Below are 24,361 nucleotides of genomic sequence, written 5' to 3'. Positions count from 1 at the left end.
TTCTCTATCATCGCTTCCGCGATGGGCATGTCTGAGTGTGTGTGTGTGTGTGCGTGTGTGTGTGTGCGTGTGTGTGTGTGTTTGTGTGTGTACATTTGTGTGTATGGGTGTTCGTGTGTATGTTCAGACTGGTAGCCCTGGTGAGCTACGAATCACCTGGGTCTCATCCAATGCATCCAGTGCAGACCCTTCTGTTTGGGTAAGTACAGCACACAAGTACAGCACACAAGTGCCGCCGGCTGTTTGCTCTAGCAGTCGGAACTTGTCTGTATTCACCAGTTCGGAGGACCAACTTTCCATGCTCTTCTAGGACAGGCTTCTTTGTACGTTTATGGACTCTGTACAACTGCATATTTTAAAAAGAAGGGTGGCTTATCAACTGGCAACCGCTCTATTCTGACTGTTGTTACTCTCTCTCTCTCTCTCTCTCTCTCTCTCTCTCTCTCTCTCTCTCTCTCTCTCTCTCTCTCTCTCTCTCTCTCTCTCTCTCTCTCTCTCTCACTCTCTCTCTCTCTCTCTCTCTCTCTCTCTCTCCCTTTCTCTCTCTCTCTCTCTCTCTCTCTCTCTCTCTCTCTCTCTCTCTCTCTCTCTCTCTCTCTCTCTCTCTCTCTCTCTCTCTCTCTCTCTCTCTCTCTCTCTCTCTCTCTCTCTCTCTCTCTCTCTCTCTCCTATTGTTAGTCAAAGTGAGGAGTTACTTTTGAAATCTCTACACACATGCTATGCCGGCTCAGTTTGAATTAAAATGCTCGTTTTGTTTCTGTGATTGCAGTATCGCAAAGAAAATGAGCCAGATAGTACGGCGCTGAGAATTTCGGCACTGCCAGGCACCACGTATGCAGCTGGTGATTTGTGTGGAGGAGCAGCAGCCACAGTTAATCCGAATAAATTCCGTGATCCCGGACTCATTTACAGTGCTGTTATGACGGGTCTCACACCAAACACTGCATACACGTGAGTATTTGTCACCTTTAAAACGAGAGAGCAAATAATCGGTGCATATTTATTTTCGGTTATTTTCGGCCTGATCATATGTGGCCGAAAATTTATTTGTTGCAGCCGAAATTTTGTTTTGCAAGGTTCAGTGTGACAGTGTATACAGGCAGCAGCAGTACAGGCCGAAAATGTCTTGCAGCCGAAATGTGTTCTAGCCCAAGGAGGCCGAAATTTGAATGGGGCGAAAATTTGTTGACTTACAGAATGCTTTTTTGCCTAGCTCATCATGCATTAGAACTGATCGGCTACATCATTGTATTGCAAAAACACTTCCATCAGTTCGAATCACATGGATGATGAGCTAGGCAAAAAGCATAGCATAGGGCCCTGAGCTTTCAAGCTCTCTTGTTTCATTTTTATTTTTTCTATCTATCTTTTCAACGCAAAAGGCCATCATTTTTTAGATCTATGTTTCGCGTCAGTTCAACTTCCACAATCATATGCGAGAGGTGGAAAAAAATAAAAAGTTGCAAAATAAGAAAAAGGATCATCAGACGTGTATAGCACTGTGCATAGCACAATAGCTCGTGCATGGTGAAAATTCGGAAAAAAATTGTACATCGAAGCACGAAATTTGGGTTATCAGTATGAGTAAATATTCACTTTGGACAGAGGAGGCAACCATTGGTGTCCATGCTTTGCTGGGTTATTTATTGTACTCAGCCTTCAGCAGCGGTTGAAAGTGTTCCGGAAAGACGCATCCTCACAGCTTGAAGCGATCGATGCGGTCTCGTGTAAGCTCATAGAATATTGCTCACAGGTTGCCGAACAAACGATTTACCAACGCTGGCCTTGAGGCCATTTCTGAATCCCAGCTTCGCCGTATGCCACCAGTCTACACTGATGACTCGCCGTATGCCACCAATCCACACTGATGACTCGCTGTATGCCACCCCAGCTTCGCCGTATGCCACCAGTCTACACTGATGACTCGCCGTATGCCACCAGTCCACACTGATGACTCGCTGTATGCCACCAATCCACACTGATGACTCCCTGTATGCCACCAGCCCACACTGATGACTCGCCGTATGCCACCAATCCACACTGATGACTCGCTGTATGCCACCAATCCACACTGATGACTCGCTGTATGCCACCAATCCACACTGATGACTCGCTGTATGCCACCAGTCCACACTGATGACTCGCCGTATGCCACCAATCCACACTGATGACTCGCTGTATGCCACCAATCCACACTGATGACTCGCTGTATGCCACCAATCCACACTGATGACTCACTGTATGCCACCAATCTACACTGATGACTCGCCGTATGCCACCAATCCATACTGATGACTCGCTGTATGCCACCAATCCACACTGATGACTCGCTGTATGCCACCAGTCCACACTGATGACTCGCTGTATGCCACCAATCCACACTGATGACTCGCTGTATGCCACCAATCCACACTGATGACTTGCTGTATGCCGACAATCCACACTGATGACTCGCTGTATGCCACCAGTCCACACTGATGACTCGCTGTATGCCACCAATCCACACTGATGACTCGCTGTATGCCACCAGTCCACACTGATGACTCCCTGTATGCCACCAATCCACACTGATGACTCGCTGTATGCCACCAATCTACACTGATGACTCGCCGTATGCCACCAATCCACACTGATGACTCGCTGTATGCCACCAATCTACACTGATGACTCGCCGTATGCCACCAATCCACACTGATGACTCGCTGTATGCCACCAATCCACACTGATGACTCGCTGTATGCCACCAATCCACACTGATGACTCGCTGTATGCCACCAGTCCACACTGATGACTCGCCGTATGCCACCAATCCACACTGATGACTCGCTGTATGCCACCAATCCACACTGATGACTCGCTGTATGCCACCAATCCACACTGATGACTCACTGTATGCCACCAATCTACACTGATGACTCGCCGTATGCCACCAATCCATACTGATGACTCGCTGTATGCCACCAATCCACACTGATGACTCGCTGTATGCCACCAGTCCACACTGATGACTCGCTGTATGCCACCAATCCACACTGATGACTCGCTGTATGCCACCAATCCACACTGATGACTTGCTGTATGCCGACAATCCACACTGATGACTCGCTGTATGCCACCAGTCCACACTGATGACTCGCTGTATGCCACCAATCCACACTGATGACTCGCTGTATGCCACCAGTCCACACTGATGACTCGCTGTATGCCACCAATCCACACTGATGATTCGCTGTATGCCACCAATCTACACTGATGACTCGCCGTATGCCACCAATCCACACTGATGACTCGCTGTATGCCACCAATCTACACTGATGACTCGCCGTATGCCACCAATCCACACTGATGACTCGCCGTATGCCACCAGTCCACACTGATGACTCGCTGTATGCCACCAATCCACACTGATGACTCGCCGTATGCCACCAGTCCACACTGATGACTCGCTGTATGCCACCAATCTACACTGATGACTCGCCGTATGCCACCAATCCACACTGATGACTCGCCGTATGCCACCAGTCCACACTGATGACTCGCTGTATGCCACCAATCCACACTGATGACTCGCCGTATGCCACCAGTCCACACTGATGACTCGCTGTATGCCACCAATCCACACTGATGACTCGCTGTATGCCACCAATCCACACTGATGACTCGCTGTATGCCACCAATCCACACTGATGACTTGCTGTATGCCGACAATCCACACTGATGACTCGCTGTATGCCACCAGTCCACACTGATGACTCGCTGTATGCCACCAATCCACACTGATGACTCGCTGTATGCCACCAATCCACACTGATGACTCGCTGTATGCCACCAATCCACACTGATGACTCGCTGTATGCCACCAATCTACACTGATGACTCGCCGTATGCCACCAATCCACACTGATGACTCGCTGTATGCCACCAATCTACACTGATGACTCGCCGTATGCCACCAATCCACACTGATGACTCGCCGTATGCCACCAGTCCACACTGATGACTCGCTGTATGCCACCAATCCACACTGATGACTCGCCGTATGCCACCAGTCCACACTGATGACTCGCTGTATGCCACCAATCTACACTGATGACTCGCCGTATGCCACCAATCCACACTGATGACTCGCCGTATGCCACCAGTCCACACTGATGACTCGCTGTATGCCACCAATCCACACTGATGACTCGCCGTATGCCACCAGTCCACACTGATGACTCGCTGTATGCCACCAATCCACACTGATGACTCGCTGTATGCCACCAATCCACACTGATGACTCGCTGTATGCCACCAATCCACACTGATGACTTGCTGTATGCCGACAATCCACACTGATGACTCGCTGTATGCCACCAGTCCACACTGATGACTCGCTGTATGCCACCAATCCACACTGATGACTCGCTGTATGCCACCAATCCACACTGATGACTCGCTGTATGCCACCAATCCACACTGATGACTCGCTGTATGCCACCAATCTACACTGATGACTCGCCGTATGCCACCAATCCACACTGATGACTCGCTGTATGCCACCAATCTACACTGATGACTCGCCGTATGCCACCAATCCACACTGATGACTCGCCGTATGCCACCAGTCCACACTGATGACTCGCTGTATGCCACCAATCCACACTGATGACTCGCCGTATGCCACCAGTCCACACTGATGACTCGCTGTATGCCACCAATCCACACTGATGACTCGCTGTATGCCACCAATCCACACTGATGACTCGCTGTATGCCACCAATCCACACTGATGACTTGCTGTATGCCACCAATCCACACTGATGACTCGCTGTATGCCACCAATCCACACTGATGACTCGCTGTATGCCACCAATCCACACTGATGACTTGCTGTATGCCACCAATCCACACTGATGACTCGCTGTATGCCACCAATCCACACTGATGACTCGCTGTATGCCACCAATCCACACTGATGACTCGCTGTATGCCACCAATCCACACTGATGACTCGCTGTATGCCACCAATCCACACTGATGACTCGCTGTATGCCACCAATCCACACTGATGACTCGCTGTATGCCACCAATCCACACTGATGACTCGCTGTATGCCACCAATCTACACTGATGACTCGCCGTATGCCACCAATCCACACTGATGACTCGCTGTATGCCACCAATCTACACTGATGACTCGCCGTATGCCACCAATCCACACTGATGACTCGCCGTATGCCACCAGTCCACACTGATGACTCGCTGTATGCCACCAATCTACACTGATGACTCGCCGTATGCCACCAATCCACACTGATGACTCGCCGTATGCCACCAGTCCACACTGATGACTCGCTGTATGCCACCAATCCACACTGATGACTCGCCGTATGCCACCAGTCCACACTGATGACTCGCTGTATGCCACCAATCTACACTGATGACTCGCCGTATGCCACCAATCCACACTGATGACTCGCCGTATGCCACCAGTCCACACTGATGACTCGCTGTATGCCACCAATCCACACTGATGACTCGCCGTATGCCACCAGTCCACACTGATGACTCGCTGTATGCCACCAATCCACACTGATGACTCGCTGTATGCCACCAATCCACACTGATGACTCGCTGTATGCCACCAATCCACACTGATGACTTGCTGTATGCCACCAATCCACACTGATGACTCGCTGTATGCCACCAATCCACACTGATGACTCGCTGTATGCCACCAATCCACACTGATGACTTGCTGTATGCCACCAATCCACACTGATGACTCGCTGTATGCCACCAATCCACACTGATGACTCGCTGTATGCCACCAATCCACACTGATGACTCGCTGTATGCCACCAATCCACACTGATGACTCGCTGTATGCCACCAATCCACACTGATGACTCGCTGTATGCCACCAATCCACACTGATGACTCGCTGTATGCCACCAATCCACACTGATGACTCGCTGTTTACCACCAATCCACACTGATGACTTGCTGTATGCCACCAATCCACACTGATGACTCGCTGTTTACCACCAATCCACACTGATGACTTGCTGTATGCCACCAATCCACACTGATGACTCGCTGTTTACCACCAATCCACACTGATGACTTGCTGTATGCCACCAATCCACACTGATGACTCGCTGTATGCCACCAATCCACACTGATGACTCGCTGTATGCCACCAATCCACACTGATGACTCGCTGTATGCCACCAATCCACACTGATGACTCGCTGTATGCCACCAATCCACACTGATGACTCGCTGTATGCCACCAATCCACACTGATGACTCGCTGTATGCCACCAATCCACACTGATGACTCGCTGTATGCCACCAATCCACACTGATGACTCGCTGTATGCCACCAATCCACACTGATGACTCGCTGTTTACCACCAATCCACACTGATGACTTGCTGTATGCCACCAATCCACACTGATGACTCGCTGTTTACCACCAATCCACACTGATGACTCGCTGTATGCCACCAATCCACACTGATGACTCGCTGTATGCAACCAATCCACACTGATGACTCACTGTATGCCACCAATCCACACTGATGACTCGCTGTATGCCACCAATCCACACTGATGACTCGCTGTATGCCACCAATCCACACTGATGACTCGCTGTATGCCACCAATCCACACTGATGACTCGCTGTATGCCACCAATCCACACTGATGACTCGCTGTATGCCACCTATCCACACTGATGACTCGCTGTATGCCACCTATCCACACTGATGACTCGCTGTATGCCGACAATCCACACTGATGACTCGCTGTATGGCACCAATCCACACTGATGACTCGCTGTATGCCACCAATCCACACTGATGACTCGCTGTATGCCACCAATCCACACTGATGACTCGCTGTATGCCACCAATCCACACTGATGACTCGCTGTATGCCACCTATCCACACTGATGACTCGCTGTATGCCACCTATCCACACTGATGACTCGCTGTATGCCGACAATCCACACTGATGACTCGCTGTATGCCACCAATCCACACTGATGACTCGCTGTATGCCACCAATCCACACTGATGACTCGCTGTATGCCACCAATCCACACTGATGACTTGCTGTATGCCACCAATCCACACTGATGACTCGCTGTATGCCGACAATCCACACTGATGACTTGCTGTATGCCACCAATCCACACTGATGACTCGCTGTATGCCGACAATCCACACTGATGACTTGCTGTATGCCACCAATCCACACTGATGACTCGCTGTATGCCACCAATCCACACTGATGACTCGCTGTATGCCACCAATCCACACTGATGACTCGCTGTATGCCGACAATCCACACTGATGACTCGCTGTATGCCACCTATCCACACTGATGACTCGCTGTATGCCACCAATCTACACTGATGACTTGCTGTATGCCACCAATCCACACTGATGACTCGCTGTATGCCACCAATCTACACTGATGACTCGCTGTATGCCACCAATCCACACTGATGACTCGCTGTATGCCACCACCAATCCACACTGATGACTCGCTGTATGCCACCACCAATCCACACTGATGACTCGCTGTATGCCACCACCAGTCCACACTGATGACTCGCTGTATGCCACCACCAGTCCACACTGATGACTCGCTGTATGCCACCACCAGTCCACACTGATGACTCGCTGTATGCCACCACCAGTCCACACTGATGACTCGCTGTATGCCACCACCAGTCCACACTGATGACTCGCTGTATGCCACCACCAGTCCACACTGATGACTCGCTGTATGCCACCACCAGTCCACACTGATGACTCGCTGTATGCCACCAATCCACACTGATGACTCGCTGTATGCCACCAATCTACACTGATGACTCGCTGTATGCCACCAATCCACACTGATGACTCGCTGTATGCCACCACCAATCCACACTGATGACTCGCTGTATGCCACCACCAATCCACACTGATGACTCGCTGTATGCCACCACCAGTCCACACTGATGACTCGCTGTATGCCACCACCAGTCCACACTGATGACTCGCTGTATACCACCAATCCACACTGATGACTCGCTGTATACCACCAATCCACACTGATGACTCGCTGTATACCACCAATCCACACTGATGACTCGCTGTATACCACCAGTCCACACTGATGACTCGCTGTATACCACCAATCCACACTGATGACTCGCTGTATACCACCAATCCACACTGATGACTCGCTGTATACCACCAATCCACACTGATGACTCACTGTATGCCACCAATCCACACTGATGACTCGCTGTATACCACCAATCCACACTGATGACTCGCTGTATACCACCAATCCACACTGATGACTCGCTGTATACCACCAATCCACACTGATGACTCGCTGTATGCCACCAATCCACACTGATGACTCGCTGTATACCACCAATCCACACTGATGACTCGCTGTATACCACCAATCCACACTGATGACTCGCTGTATACCACCAATCCACACTGATGACTCGCTGTATGCCACCAATCCACACTGATGACTCGCTGTATACCACCAATCCACACTGATGACTCGCTGTATACCACCAATCCACACTGATGACTCGCTGTATACCACCAATCCACACTGATGACTCACTGTATGCCACCAATCCACACTGATGACTCGCTGTATACCACCAATCCACACTGATGACTCGCTGTATACCACCAATCCACACTGATGACTCGCTGTATACCACCAATCCACACTGATGACTCGCTGTATGCCACCAATCCACACTGATGACTCGCTGTATAAAACCAATCCACACTGATGACTCGCTGTATACCACCAATCCACACTGATGACTCGCTGTATACCACCAATCCACACTGATGACTCGCTGTATGCCACCAATCCACACTGATGACTCGCTGTATACCACCAATCCACACTGATGACTCGCTGTATACCACCAATCCACACTGATGACTCGCTGTATACCACCAATCCACACTGATGACTCGCTGTATGCCACCAATCCACACTGATGACTCGCTGTATACCACCAATCCACACTGATGACTCGCTGTATACCACCAATCCACACTGATGACTCGCTGTATACCACCAATCCACACTGATGACTCGCTGTATGCCACCAATCCACACTGATGACTCGCTGTATACCACCAATCCACACTGATGACTCGCTGTATACCACCAATCCACACTGATGACTCGCTGTATACCACCAATCCACACTGATGACTCGCTGTATACCACCAATCCGAACTGATGACTCGCTGTATACCACCAATCCACACTGATGACTCGCTGTATACCACCAATCCACACTGATGACTCGCTGTATACCACCAATCCACACTGATGACTCGCTGTATACCACCAATCCACACTGATGACTCGCTGTATGCCACCTATCCACACTGATGACTCGCTGTATGCCACCAATCCACACTGATGACTCGCTGTATACCACCAATCCACACTGATGACTCGCTGTATACCACCAATCCACACTGATGACTCGCTGTATACCACCAATCCACACTGATGACTCGCTGTATACCACCAATCCACACTGATGACTCGCTGTATACCACCAATCCACACTGATGACTCACTGTATGCCACCAATCCACACTGATGACTCGCTGTATACCACCAATCCACACTGATGACTCGCTGTATACCACCAATCCACACTGATGACTCGCTGTATACCACCAATCCACACTGATGACTCGCTGTATGCCACCAATCCACACTGATGACTCGCTGTATACCACCAATCCACACTGATGACTCGCTGTATACCACCAATCCACACTGATGACTCGCTGTATACCACCAATCCACACTGATGACTCGCTGTATGCCACCAATCCACACTGATGACTCGCTGTATACCACCAATCCACACTGATGACTCGCTGTATACCACCAATCCACACTGATGACTCGCTGTATACCACCAATCCACACTGATGACTCACTGTATGCCACCAATCCACACTGATGACTCGCTGTATACCACCAATCCACACTGATGACTCGCTGTATACCACCAATCCACACTGATGACTCGCTGTATACCACCAATCCACACTGATGACTCGCTGTATGCCACCAATCCACACTGATGACTCGCTGTATACCACCAATCCACACTGATGACTCGCTGTATACCACCAATCCACACTGATGACTCGCTGTATACCACCAATCCACACTGATGACTCGCTGTATGCCACCAATCCACACTGATGACTCGCTGTATACCACCAATCCTCACTGATGACTCGCTGTATACCACCAATCCACACTGATGACTCGCTGTATACCACCAATCCACACTGATGACTCGCTGTATACCACCAATCCACACTGATGACTCGCTGTATGCCACCTATCCACACTGATGACTCGCTGTATACCACCAATCCACACTGATGACTCGCTGTATGCCACCAATCCACACTGATGACTCGCTGTATACCACCAATCCACACTGATGACTCGCTGTATACCACCAATCCACACTGATGACTCGCTGTATGCCACCAATCCACACTGATGACTCGCTGTATGCCACCAATCCACACTGATGACTCGCTGTATGCCACCAATCTACACTGATGACTCGCTGTATGCCACCAATCCACACTGATGACTCGCTGTATGCCACCAATCCACACTGATGATGACTCGCTGTATGCCACCAATCCACACTGATGACTCGCTGTATACCACCAATCCACACTGATGACTCGCTGTATACCACCAATCCACACTGATGACTCGCTGTATACCACCAATCCACACTGATGACTCGCTGTATACCACCAATCCACACTGATGACTCGCTGTATACCACCAATCCACACTGATGACTCGCTGTATACCACCAATCCACACTGATGACTCGCTGTATACCACCAATCCACACTGATGACTCGCTGTATACCACCAATCCACACTGATGACTCGCTGTATACCACCAATCCACACTGATGACTCACTGTATACCACCAATCCACACTGATGACTCGCTGTATACCACCAATCCACACTGATGACTCGCTGTATGCCACCAATCCACACTGATGATGACTTGCTGTATACCACCAATCCACACTGATGACTCGCTGTATACCACCAATCCACACTGATGACTTGCTGTATACCACCAATCCACACTGATGATGACTCACTGTATACCACCAATCCACACTGATGACTCGCTGTATACCACCAATCCACACTGATGACTCACTGTATACCACCAATCCACACTGATGATGACTCACTGTATACCACCAATCCACACTGATGATGACTCACTGTATACCACCAATCCACACTGATGACTCGCTGTATGCCACCAATCCACACTGATGACTCGCTGTATACCACCAATCCACACTGATGACTTGCTGTATACCACCAATCCACACTGATGACTCACTGTATACCACCAATCCACACTGATGACTCGCTGTATACCACCAATCCACACTGATGATGACTCACTGTATACCACCAATCCACACTGATGACTCGCTGTATGCCACCAATCCACACTGATGACTCGCTGTATACCACCAATCCACACTGATGACTCACTGTATACCACCAATCCACACTGATGATGACTCACTGTATACCACCAATCCACACTGATGATGACTCACTGTATACCACCAATCCACACTGATGACTCGCTGTATGCCACCAATCCACACTGATGACTCGCTGTATACCACCAATCCACACTGATGACTCGCTGTATACCACCAATCCACACTGATGACTTGCTGTATACCACCAATCCACACTGATGACTCGCTGTATACCACCAATCCACACTGATGACTCGCTGTATACCACCAATCCACACTGATGACTCGCTGTATGCCACCAATCCACACTGATGACTCACTGTATACCACCAATCCACACTGATGACTCGCTGTATGCCACCAATCCACACTGATGACTCGCTGTATACCACCAATCCACACTGATGACTCACTGTATACCACCAATCCACACTGATGATGACTCACTGTATACCACCAATCCACACTGATGATGACTCACTGTATACCACCAATCCACACTGATGACTCGCTGTATGCCACCAATCCACACTGATGACTCGCTGTATACCACCAATCCACACTGATGACTTGCTGTATACCACCAATCCACACTGATGACTCACTGTATACCACCAATCCACACTGATGACTCGCTGTATACCACCAATCCACACTGATGATGACTCACTGTATACCACCAATCCACACTGATGACTCGCTGTATGCCACCAATCCACACTGATGACTCGCTGTATGCCACCAATCCACACTGATGACTCGCTGTATGCCACCAATCCACACTGATGACTCACTGTATACCACCAATCCACACTGATGACTCGCTGTATACCACCAATCCACACTGATGACTCGCTGTATACCACCAATCCACACTGATGATGACTCGCTGTATACCACCAATCCACACTGATGATGACTCACTGTATACCACCAATCCACACTGATGATGACTCACTGTATACCACCAATCCACACTGATGACTCGCTGTATACCACCAATCCACACTGATGACTCGCTGTATACCACCAATCCACACTGATGACTCGCTGTATACCACCAATCCACACTGATGACTCACTGTATACCACCAATCCACACTGATGACTCGCTGTATACCACCAATCCACACTGATGACTCGCTGTATGCCACCAATCCACACTGATGATGACTTGCTGTATACCACCAATCCACACTGATGACTCGCTGTATACCACCAATCCACACTGATGACTTGCTGTATACCACCAATCCACACTGATGATGACTCACTGTATACCACCAATCCACACTGATGACTCGCTGTATACCACCAATCCACACTGATGACTCACTGTATACCACCAATCCACACTGATGATGACTCACTGTATACCACCAATCCACACTGATGATGACTCACTGTATACCACCAATCCACACTGATGACTCGCTGTATGCCACCAATCCACACTGATGACTCGCTGTATACCACCAATCCACACTGATGACTTGCTGTATACCACCAATCCACACTGATGACTCACTGTATACCACCAATCCACACTGATGACTCGCTGTATACCACCAATCCACACTGATGATGACTCACTGTATACCACCAATCCACACTGATGACTCGCTGTATGCCACCAATCCACACTGATGACTCGCTGTATACCACCAATCCACACTGATGACTCACTGTATACCACCAATCCACACTGATGATGACTCACTGTATACCACCAATCCACACTGATGATGACTCACTGTATACCACCAATCCACACTGATGACTCGCTGTATGCCACCAATCCACACTGATGACTCGCTGTATACCACCAATCCACACTGATGACTCGCTGTATACCACCAATCCACACTGATGACTTGCTGTATACCACCAATCCACACTGATGACTCGCTGTATACCACCAATCCACACTGATGACTCGCTGTATACCACCAATCCACACTGATGACTCGCTGTATGCCACCAATCCACACTGATGACTCACTGTATACCACCAATCCACACTGATGACTCGCTGTATGCCACCAATCCACACTGATGACTCGCTGTATACCACCAATCCACACTGATGACTCACTGTATACCACCAATCCACACTGATGATGACTCACTGTATACCACCAATCCACACTGATGATGACTCACTGTATACCACCAATCCACACTGATGACTCGCTGTATGCCACCAATCCACACTGATGACTCGCTGTATACCACCAATCCACACTGATGACTTGCTGTATACCACCAATCCACACTGATGACTTGCTGTATACCACCAATCCACACTGATGACTTGCTGTATACCACCAATCCACACTGATGACTCGCTGTATACCACCAATCCACACTGATGACTCGCTGTATACCACCAATCCACACTGATGACTCGCTGTATACCACCAATCCACACTGATGACTTGCTGTATACCACCAATCCACACTGATGACTTGCTGTATACCACCAATCCACACTGATGACTCGCTGTATACCACCAATCCACACTGATGACTCGCTGTATACCACCAATCCACACTGATGACTCGCTGTATACCACCAATCCACACTGATGACTCGCTGTATACCACCAATCCACACTGATGACTCGCTGTATACCACCAATCCACACTGATGACTCGCTGTATACCACCAATCCACACTGATGACTTGCTGTATACCACCAATCCACACTGATGACTCGCTGTATACCACCAATCCACACTGATGACTCACTGTATACCACCAATCCACACTGATGATGACTCACTGTATACCACCAATCCACACTGATGACTTGCTGTATACCACCAATCCACACTGATGACTCGCTGTATACCACCAATCCACACTGATGACTCACTGTATACCACCAATCCACACTGATGACTTGCTGTATGCCACCAATCCACACTGATGACTTGCTGTATACCACCAATCCACACTGATGACTTGCTGTATACCACCAATCCACACTGATGACTTGCTGTATACCACCAATCCACACTGATGACTCGCTGTATACCACCAATCCACACTGATGACTCACTGTATACCACCAATCCACACTGATGATGACTCACTGTATACCACCAATCCACACTGATGACTTGCTGTATACCACCAATCCACACTGATGACTCGCTGTATACCACCAATCCACACTGATGACTCACTGTATACCACCAATCCACACTGATGACTTGCTGTATGCCACCAATCCACACTGATGACTTGCTGTATACCACCAATCCACACTGATGACTCACTGTATACCACCAATCCACACTGATGACTTGCTGTATACCACCAATCCACACTGATGACTCGCTGTATACCACCAATCCACACTGATGACTCACTGTATACCACCAATCCACACTGATGACTTGCTGTATGCCACCAATCCACACTGATGACTTGCTGTATACCACCAATCCACACTGATGACTCGCTGTATACCACCAATCCACACTGATGACTCACTGTATACCACCAATCCACACTGATGACTTGCTGTATGCCACCAATCCACACTGATGACTTGCTGTATACCACCAATCCACACTGATGACTCACTGTATACCACCAATCCACACTGATGACTTGCTGTATACCACCAATCCACACTGATGACTCGCTGTATACCACCAATCCACACTGATGACTCACTGTATACCACCAATCCACACTGATGACTTGCTGTATACCACCAATCCACACTGATGACTCACTGTATACCACCAATCCACACTGATGACTCACTGTATACCACCAATCCACACTGATGACTCACTGTATACCACCAATCCACACTGATGACTCACTGTATACCACCAATCCACACTGATGACTTGCTGTATACCACCAATCCACACTGATGACTTGCTGTATACCACCAATCCACACTGATGACTTGCTGTATACCACCAATCCACACTGATGACTCACTGTATACCACCAATCCACACTGATGATGACTCGCTGTATACCACCAATCCACACTGATGATGACTCACTGTATACCACCAATCCACACTGATGACTTGCTGTATACCACCAATCCACACTGATGACTCGCTGTATACCACCAATCCACACTGATGACTCACTGTATACCACCAATCCACACTGATGACTTGCTGTATGCCACCAATCCACACTGATGACTTGCTGTATACCACCAATCCACACTGATGACTCACTGTATACCACCAATCCACACTGATGACTTGCTGTATACCACCAATCCACACTGATGACTCGCTGTATACCACCAATCCACACTGATGACTCACTGTATACCACCAATCCACACTGATGACTTGCTGTATACCACCAATCCACACTGATGACTCACTGTATACCACCAATCCACACTGATGACTCACTGTATACCACCAATCCACACTGATGACTCACTGTATACCACCAATCCACACTGATGACTCACTGTATACCACCAATCCACACTGATGACTTGCTGTATACCACCAATCCACACTGATGACTTGCTGTATACCACCAATCCACACTGATGACTTGCTGTATACCACCAATCCACACTGATGACTCACTGTATACCACCAATCCACACTGATGATGACTCGCTGTATACCACCAATCCACACTGATGACTCACTGTATACCACCAATCCACACTGATGACTTGCTGTATACCACCAATCCACACTGATGACTCGCTGTATACCACCAATCCACACTGATGACTCACTGTATACCACCAATCCACACTGATGACTTGCTGTATGCCACCAATCCACACTGATGACTTGCTGTATACCACCAATCCACACTGATGACTCGCTGTATACCACCAATCCACACTGATGACTCACTGTATACCACCAATCCACACTGATGACTTGCTGTATGCCACCAATCCACACTGATGACTTGCTGTATACCACCAATCCACACTGATGACTCACTGTATACCACCAATCCACACTGATGACTTGCTGTATACCACCAATCCACACTGATGACTCGCTGTATACCACCAATCCACACTGATGACTCACTGTATACCACCAATCCACACTGATGACTTGCTGTATACCACCAATCCACACTGATGACTCACTGTATACCACCAATCCACACTGATGACTCACTGTATACCACCAATCCACACTGATGACTCACTGTATACCACCAATCCACACTGATGACTCACTGTATACCACCAATCCACACTGATGACTTGCTGTATACCACCAATCCACACTGATGACTTGCTGTATACCACCAATCCACACTGATGACTTGCTGTATACCACCAATCCACACTGATGACTCACTGTATACCACCAATCCACACTGATGATGACTCGCTGTATACCACCAATCCACACTGATGATGACTCACTGTATACCACCAATCCACACTGATGACTTGCTGTATACCACCAATCCACACTGATGACTCGCTGTATACCACCAATCCACACTGATGACTCACTGTATACCACCAATCCACACTGATGACTTGCTGTATGCCACCAATCCACACTGATGACTTGCTGTATACCACCAATCCACACTGATGACTCACTGTATACCACCAATCCACACTGATGACTTGCTGTATACCACCAATCCACACTGATGACTCGCTGTATACCACCAATCCACACTGATGACTCACTGTATACCACCAATCCACACTGATGACTTGCTGTATACCACCAATCCACACTGATGACTCACTGTATACCACCAATCCACACTGATGACTCACTGTATACCACCAATCCACACTGATGACTCACTGTATACCACCAATCCACACTGATGACTCACTGTATACCACCAATCCACACTGATGACTTGCTGTATACCACCAATCCACACTGATGACTTGCTGTATACCACCAATCCACACTGATGACTTGCTGTATACCACCAATCCACACTGATGACTCGCTGTATACCACCAATCCACACTGATGACTTGCTGTATACCACCAATCCACACTGATGACTCGCTGTATACCACCAATCCACACTGATGACTTGCTGTATACCACCAATCCACACTGATGACTCGCTGTATACCACCAATCCACACTGATGACTCGCTGTATACCACCAATCCACACTGATGACTTGCTGTATACCACCAATCCACACTGATGACTCACTGTATACCACCAATCCACACTGATGACTCGCTGTATACCACCAATCCACACTGATGACTTGCTGTATACCACCAATCCACACTGATGACTTGCTGTATACCACCAATCCACACTGATGACTCGCTGTATACCACCAATCCACACTGATGACTTGCTGTATACCACCAATCCACACTGATGACTCGCTGTATACCACCAATCCACACTGATGACTCGCTGTATACCACCAATCCACACTGATGACTTGCTGTATGCCACCAATCCACACTGATGACTCGCTGTATACCACCAATCCACACTGATGACTCGCTGTATACCACCAATCCACACTGATGACTCGCTGTATACCACCAATCCACACTGATGACTTGCTGTATGCCACCAATCCACACTGATGACTCGCTGTATACCACCAATCCACACTGATGACTCGCTGTATACCACCAATCCACACTGATGACTCGCTGTATACCACCAATCCACACTGATGACTCACTGTATACCACCAATCCACACTGATGACTTGCTGTATACCACCAATCCACACTGATGACTCACTGTATACCACCAATCCACACTGATGACTCGCTGTATACCACCAATCCACACTGATGACTCACTGTATACCACCAATCCACACTGATGACTCGCTGTATGCCACCAATCCACACTGATGACTTGCTGTATGCCACCAATCCACACTGATGACTCACTGTATACCACCAATCCACACTGATGACTTGCTGTATACCACCAATCCACACTGATGACTCACTGTATACCACCAATCCACACTGATGACTCACTGTATACCACCAATCCACACTGATGACTCACTGTATACCACCAATCCACACTGATGACTTGCTGTATACCACCAATCCACACTGATGACTCACTGTATACCACCAATCTACACTGATGACTCGCTGTATACCACCAATCCACACTGATGACTTGCTGTATACCACCAATCCACACTGATGACTTGCTGTATACCACCAATCCACACTGATGACTCACTGTATACCACCAATCCACACTGATGACTCACTGTATACCACCAATCCACACTGATGACTTGCTGTATACCACCAATCCACACTGATGACTCACTGTATACCACCAATCCACACTGATGACTTGCTGTATGCCACCAATCCACACTGATGACTTGCTGTATACCACCAATCCACACTGATGACTCACTGTATACCACCAATCCACACTGATGACTTGCTGTATACCACCAATCCACACTGATGACTCGCTGTATACCACCAATCCACACTGATGACTCACTGTATACCACCAATCCACACTGATGACTTGCTGTATACCACCAATCCACACTGATGACTCACTGTATACCACCAATCCACACTGATGACTCACTGTATACCACCAATCCACACTGATGACTCACTGTATACCACCAATCCACACTGATGACTCACTGTATACCACCAATCCACACTGATGACTTGCTGTATACCACCAATCCACACTGATGACTTGCTGTATACCACCAATCCACACTGATGACTTGCTGTATACCACCAATCCACACTGATGACTCACTGTATACCACCAATCCACACTGATGATGACTCGCTGTATACCACCAATCCACACTGATGATGACTCACTGTATACCACCAATCCACACTGATGACTTGCTGTATACCACCAATCCACACTGATGACTCGCTGTATACCACCAATCCACACTGATGACTCACTGTATACCACCAATCCACACTGATGACTTGCTGTATGCCACCAATCCACACTGATGACTTGCTGTATACCACCAATCCACACTGATGACTCACTGTATACCACCAATCCACACTGATGACTTGCTGTATACCACCAATCCACACTGATGACTCGCTGTATACCACCAATCCACACTGATGACTCACTGTATACCACCAATCCACACTGATGACTTGCTGTATACCACCAATCCACACTGATGACTCACTGTATACCACCAATCCACACTGATGACTCACTGTATACCACCAATCCACACTGATGACTCACTGTATACCACCAATCCACACTGATGACTCACTGTATACCACCAATCCACACTGATGACTTGCTGTATACCACCAATCCACACTGATGACTTGCTGTATACCACCAATCCACACTGATGACTTGCTGTATACCACCAATCCACACTGATGACTCGCTGTATACCACCAATCCACACTGATGACTTGCTGTATACCACCAATCCACACTGATGACTCGCTGTATACCACCAATCCACACTGATGACTTGCTGTATACCACCAATCCACACTGATGACTCGCTGTATACCACCAATCCACACTGATGACTCGCTGTATACCACCAATCCACACTGATGACTTGCTGTATACCACCAATCCACACTGATGACTCACTGTATACCACCAATCCACACTGATGACTCGCTGTATACCACCAATCCACACTGATGACTTGCTGTATACCACCAATCCACACTGATGACTTGCTGTATACCACCAATCCACACTGATGACTCGCTGTATACCACCAATCCACACTGATGACTTGCTGTATACCACCAATCCACACTGATGACTCGCTGTATACCACCAATCCACACTGATGACTCGCTGTATACCACCAATCCACACTGATGACTTGCTGTATGCCACCAATCCACACTGATGACTCGCTGTATACCACCAATCCACACTGATGACTCGCTGTATACCACCAATCCACACTGATGACTCGCTGTATACCACCAATCCACACTGATGACTTGCTGTATGCCACCAATCCACACTGATGACTCGCTGTATACCACCAATCCACACTGATGACTCGCTGTATACCACCAATCCACACTGATGACTCGCTGTATACCACCAATCCACACTGATGACTCGCTGTATACCACCAATCCACACTGATGACTTGCTGTATACCACCAATCCACACTGATGACTTGCTGTATACCACCAATCCACACTGATGACTTGCTGTATACCACCAATCCACACTGATGACTTGCTGTATACCACCAATCCACACTGATGACTTGCTGTATACCACCAATCCACACTGATGACTCACTGTATACCACCAATCCACACTGATGACTTGCTGTATACCACCAATCCACACTGATGACTCACTGTATACCACCAATCCACACTGATGACTCACTGTATACCACCAATCCACACTGATGACTTGCTGTATACCACCAATCCACACTGATGACTCACTGTATACCACCAATCCACACTGATGATGACTCGCTGTATACCACCAATCCACACTGATGACTCACTGTATACCACCAATCCACACTGATGACTTGCTGTATACCACCAATCCACACTGATGACTTGCTGTATACCACCAATCCACACTGATGACTCGCTGTATACCACCAATCCACACTGATGACTTGCTGTATACCACCAATCCACACTGATGACTCACTGTATACCACCAATCCACACTGATGACTCACTGTATACCACCAATCCACACTGATGACTTGCTGTATACCACCAATCCACACTGATGACTTGCTGTATACCACCAATCCACACTGATGACTTGCTGTATACCACCAATCCACACTGATGACTTGCTGTATACCACCAATCCACACTGATGACTTGCTGTATACCACCAATCCACACTGATGACTTGCTGTATACCACCAATCCACACTGATGACTTGCTGTATACCACCAATCCACACTGATGACTTGCTGTATACCACCAATCCACACTGATGACTTGCTGTATACCACCAATCCACACTGATGACTTGCTGTATACCACCAATCCACACTGATGACTTGCTGTATACCACCAATCCACACTGATGACTTGCTGTATACCACCAATCCACACTGATGACTTGCTGTATACCACCAATCCACACTGATGACTTGCTGTATACCACCAATCCACACTGATGACTCACTGTATACCACCAATCCACACTGATGACTCACTGTATACCACCAATCCACACTGATGACTCACTGTATACCACCAATCCACACTGATGACTCACTGTATACCACCAATCCACACTGATGACTCACTGTATACCACCAATCCACACTGATGACTCGCTGTATACCACCAATCCACACTGATGACTCACTGTACACCACCAATCCACACTGATGACTCACTGTATACCACCAATCCACACTGATGACTCGCTGTATACCACCAATCCACACTGATGACTTGCTGTATACCACCAATCCACACTGATGACTCACTGTATACCACCAATCCACACTGATGACTCACTGTATACCACCAATCCACACTGATGACTCACTGTATACCACCAATCCACACTGATGACTTGCTGTATACCACCAATCCACACTGATGACTTGCTGTATACCACCAATCCACACTGATGACTTGCTGTATACCACCAATCCACACTGATGACTTGCTGTATACCACCAATCCACACTGATGACTCACTGTATACCACCAATCCACACTGATGACTCACTGTATACCACCAATCCACACTGATGACTCACTGTATACCACCAATCCACACTGATGACTTGCTGTATACCACCAATCCACACTGATGACTTGCTGTATACCACCAATCCACACTGATGACTTGCTGTATACCACCAATCCACACTGATGACTCACTGTATACCACCAATCCACACTGATGACTCACTGTATACCACCAATCCACACTGATGACTCACTGTATACCACCAATCCACACTGATGACTCACTGTATACCACCAATCCACACTGATGATGACTCACTGTATACCACCAATCCACACTGATGACTCGCTGTATACCACCAATCCACACTGATGACTCACTGTATACCACCAATCCACACTGATGACTCACTGTATACCACCAATCCACACTGATGACTCACTGTATACCACCAATCCACACTGATGACTCACTGTATACCACCAATCCACACTGATGACTCGCTGTATGCCACCAATCCACACTGATGACTCGCTGTATGCCACCAATCCACACTGATGACTCGCTGTATACCACCAATCCACACTGATGACTCGCTGTATACCACCAATCCACACTGATGACTCACTGTATACCACCAATCCACACTGATGACTCACTGTATACCACCAATCCACACTGATGACTCACTGTATACCACCAATCCACACTGATGACTCACTGTATACCACCAATCCACACTGATGACTCACTGTATACCACCAATCCACACTGATGACTCACTGTATACCACCAATCCACACTGATGACTCACTGTATACCACCAATCCACACTGATGACTCACTGTATACCACCAATCCACACTGATGACTCACTGTATACCACCAATCCACACTGATGACTCACTGTATACCACCAATCCACACTGATGACTCACTGTATACCACCAATCCACACTGATGACTCACTGTATACCACCAATCCACACTGATGACTCACTGTATACCACCAATCCACACTGATGACTCACTGTATACCACCAATCCACACTGATGATGACTCACTGTATACCACCAATCCACACTGATGACTCGCTGTATACCACCAATCCACACTGATGACTCACTGTATACCACCAATCCACACTGATGACTCACTGTATACCACCAATCCACACTGATGACTCACTGTATACCACCAATCCACACTGATGACTCACTGTATACCACCAATCCACACTGATGACTCGCTGTATGCCACCAATCCACACTGATGACTCGCTGTATGCCACCAATCCACACTGATGACTCGCTGTATACCACCAATCCACACTGATGACTCGCTGTATACCACCAATCCACACTGATGACTCACTGTATACCACCAATCCACACTGATGACTCACTGTATACCACCAATCCACACTGATGACTCACTGTATACCACCAATCCACACTGATGACTCACTGTATACCACCAATCCACACTGATGACTCACTGTATACCACCAATCCACACTGATGACTCACTGTATACCACCAATCCACACTGATGACTCACTGTATACCACCAATCCACACTGATGACTCACTGTATACCACCAATCCACACTGATGACTCACTGTATACCACCAATCCACACTGATGACTCACTGTATACCACCAATCCACACTGATGACTCACTGTATACCACCAATCCACACTGATGACTCACTGTATACCACCAATCCACACTGATGACTTGCTGTATACCACCAATCCACACTGATGACTCACTGTATACCACCAATCCACACTGATGACTCACTGTATACCACCAATCCACACTGATGACTCACTGTATACCACCAATCCACACTGATGACTCACTGTATACCACCAATCCACACTGATGACTCACTGTATACCACCAATCCACACTGATGACTTGCTGTATACCACCAATCCACACTGATGACTTGCTGTATACCACCAATCCACACTGATGACTCGCTGTATACCACCAATCCACACTGATGACTCACTGTATACCACCAATCCACACTGATGACTCAC

At 48.0% G+C, this 24,361-nt stretch overlaps 1 protein-coding gene across 1 annotated transcript in view; it reads left to right on the top strand.

Moving 5' to 3' along the window:
* Window positions 1–24,361, top strand: part of LOC135810798 (uncharacterized) — a 53,554-nt gene that overhangs the window by 6,374 nt on the left and 22,819 nt on the right. Inside the window, exons 2-3 of the mRNA XM_065324234.1 lie at window positions 128–199; window positions 770–951. Coding sequence (XP_065180306.1) covers window positions 128–199; window positions 770–951 — 254 coding nt within the window. The remainder of the gene's footprint in view (window positions 1–127; window positions 200–769; window positions 952–24,361) is intronic.

Source organism: Sycon ciliatum, chromosome 2 (genome assembly GCF_964019385.1).
Source record: "Sycon ciliatum chromosome 2, ocSycCili1.1, whole genome shotgun sequence".
In the NCBI taxonomy this organism is placed as follows: domain Eukaryota; kingdom Metazoa; phylum Porifera; class Calcarea; order Leucosolenida; family Sycettidae; genus Sycon; species Sycon ciliatum.
Note: the sequence above shows the minus strand (reverse complement) of the source record. Positions and strands in the feature narration are given on the sequence as shown.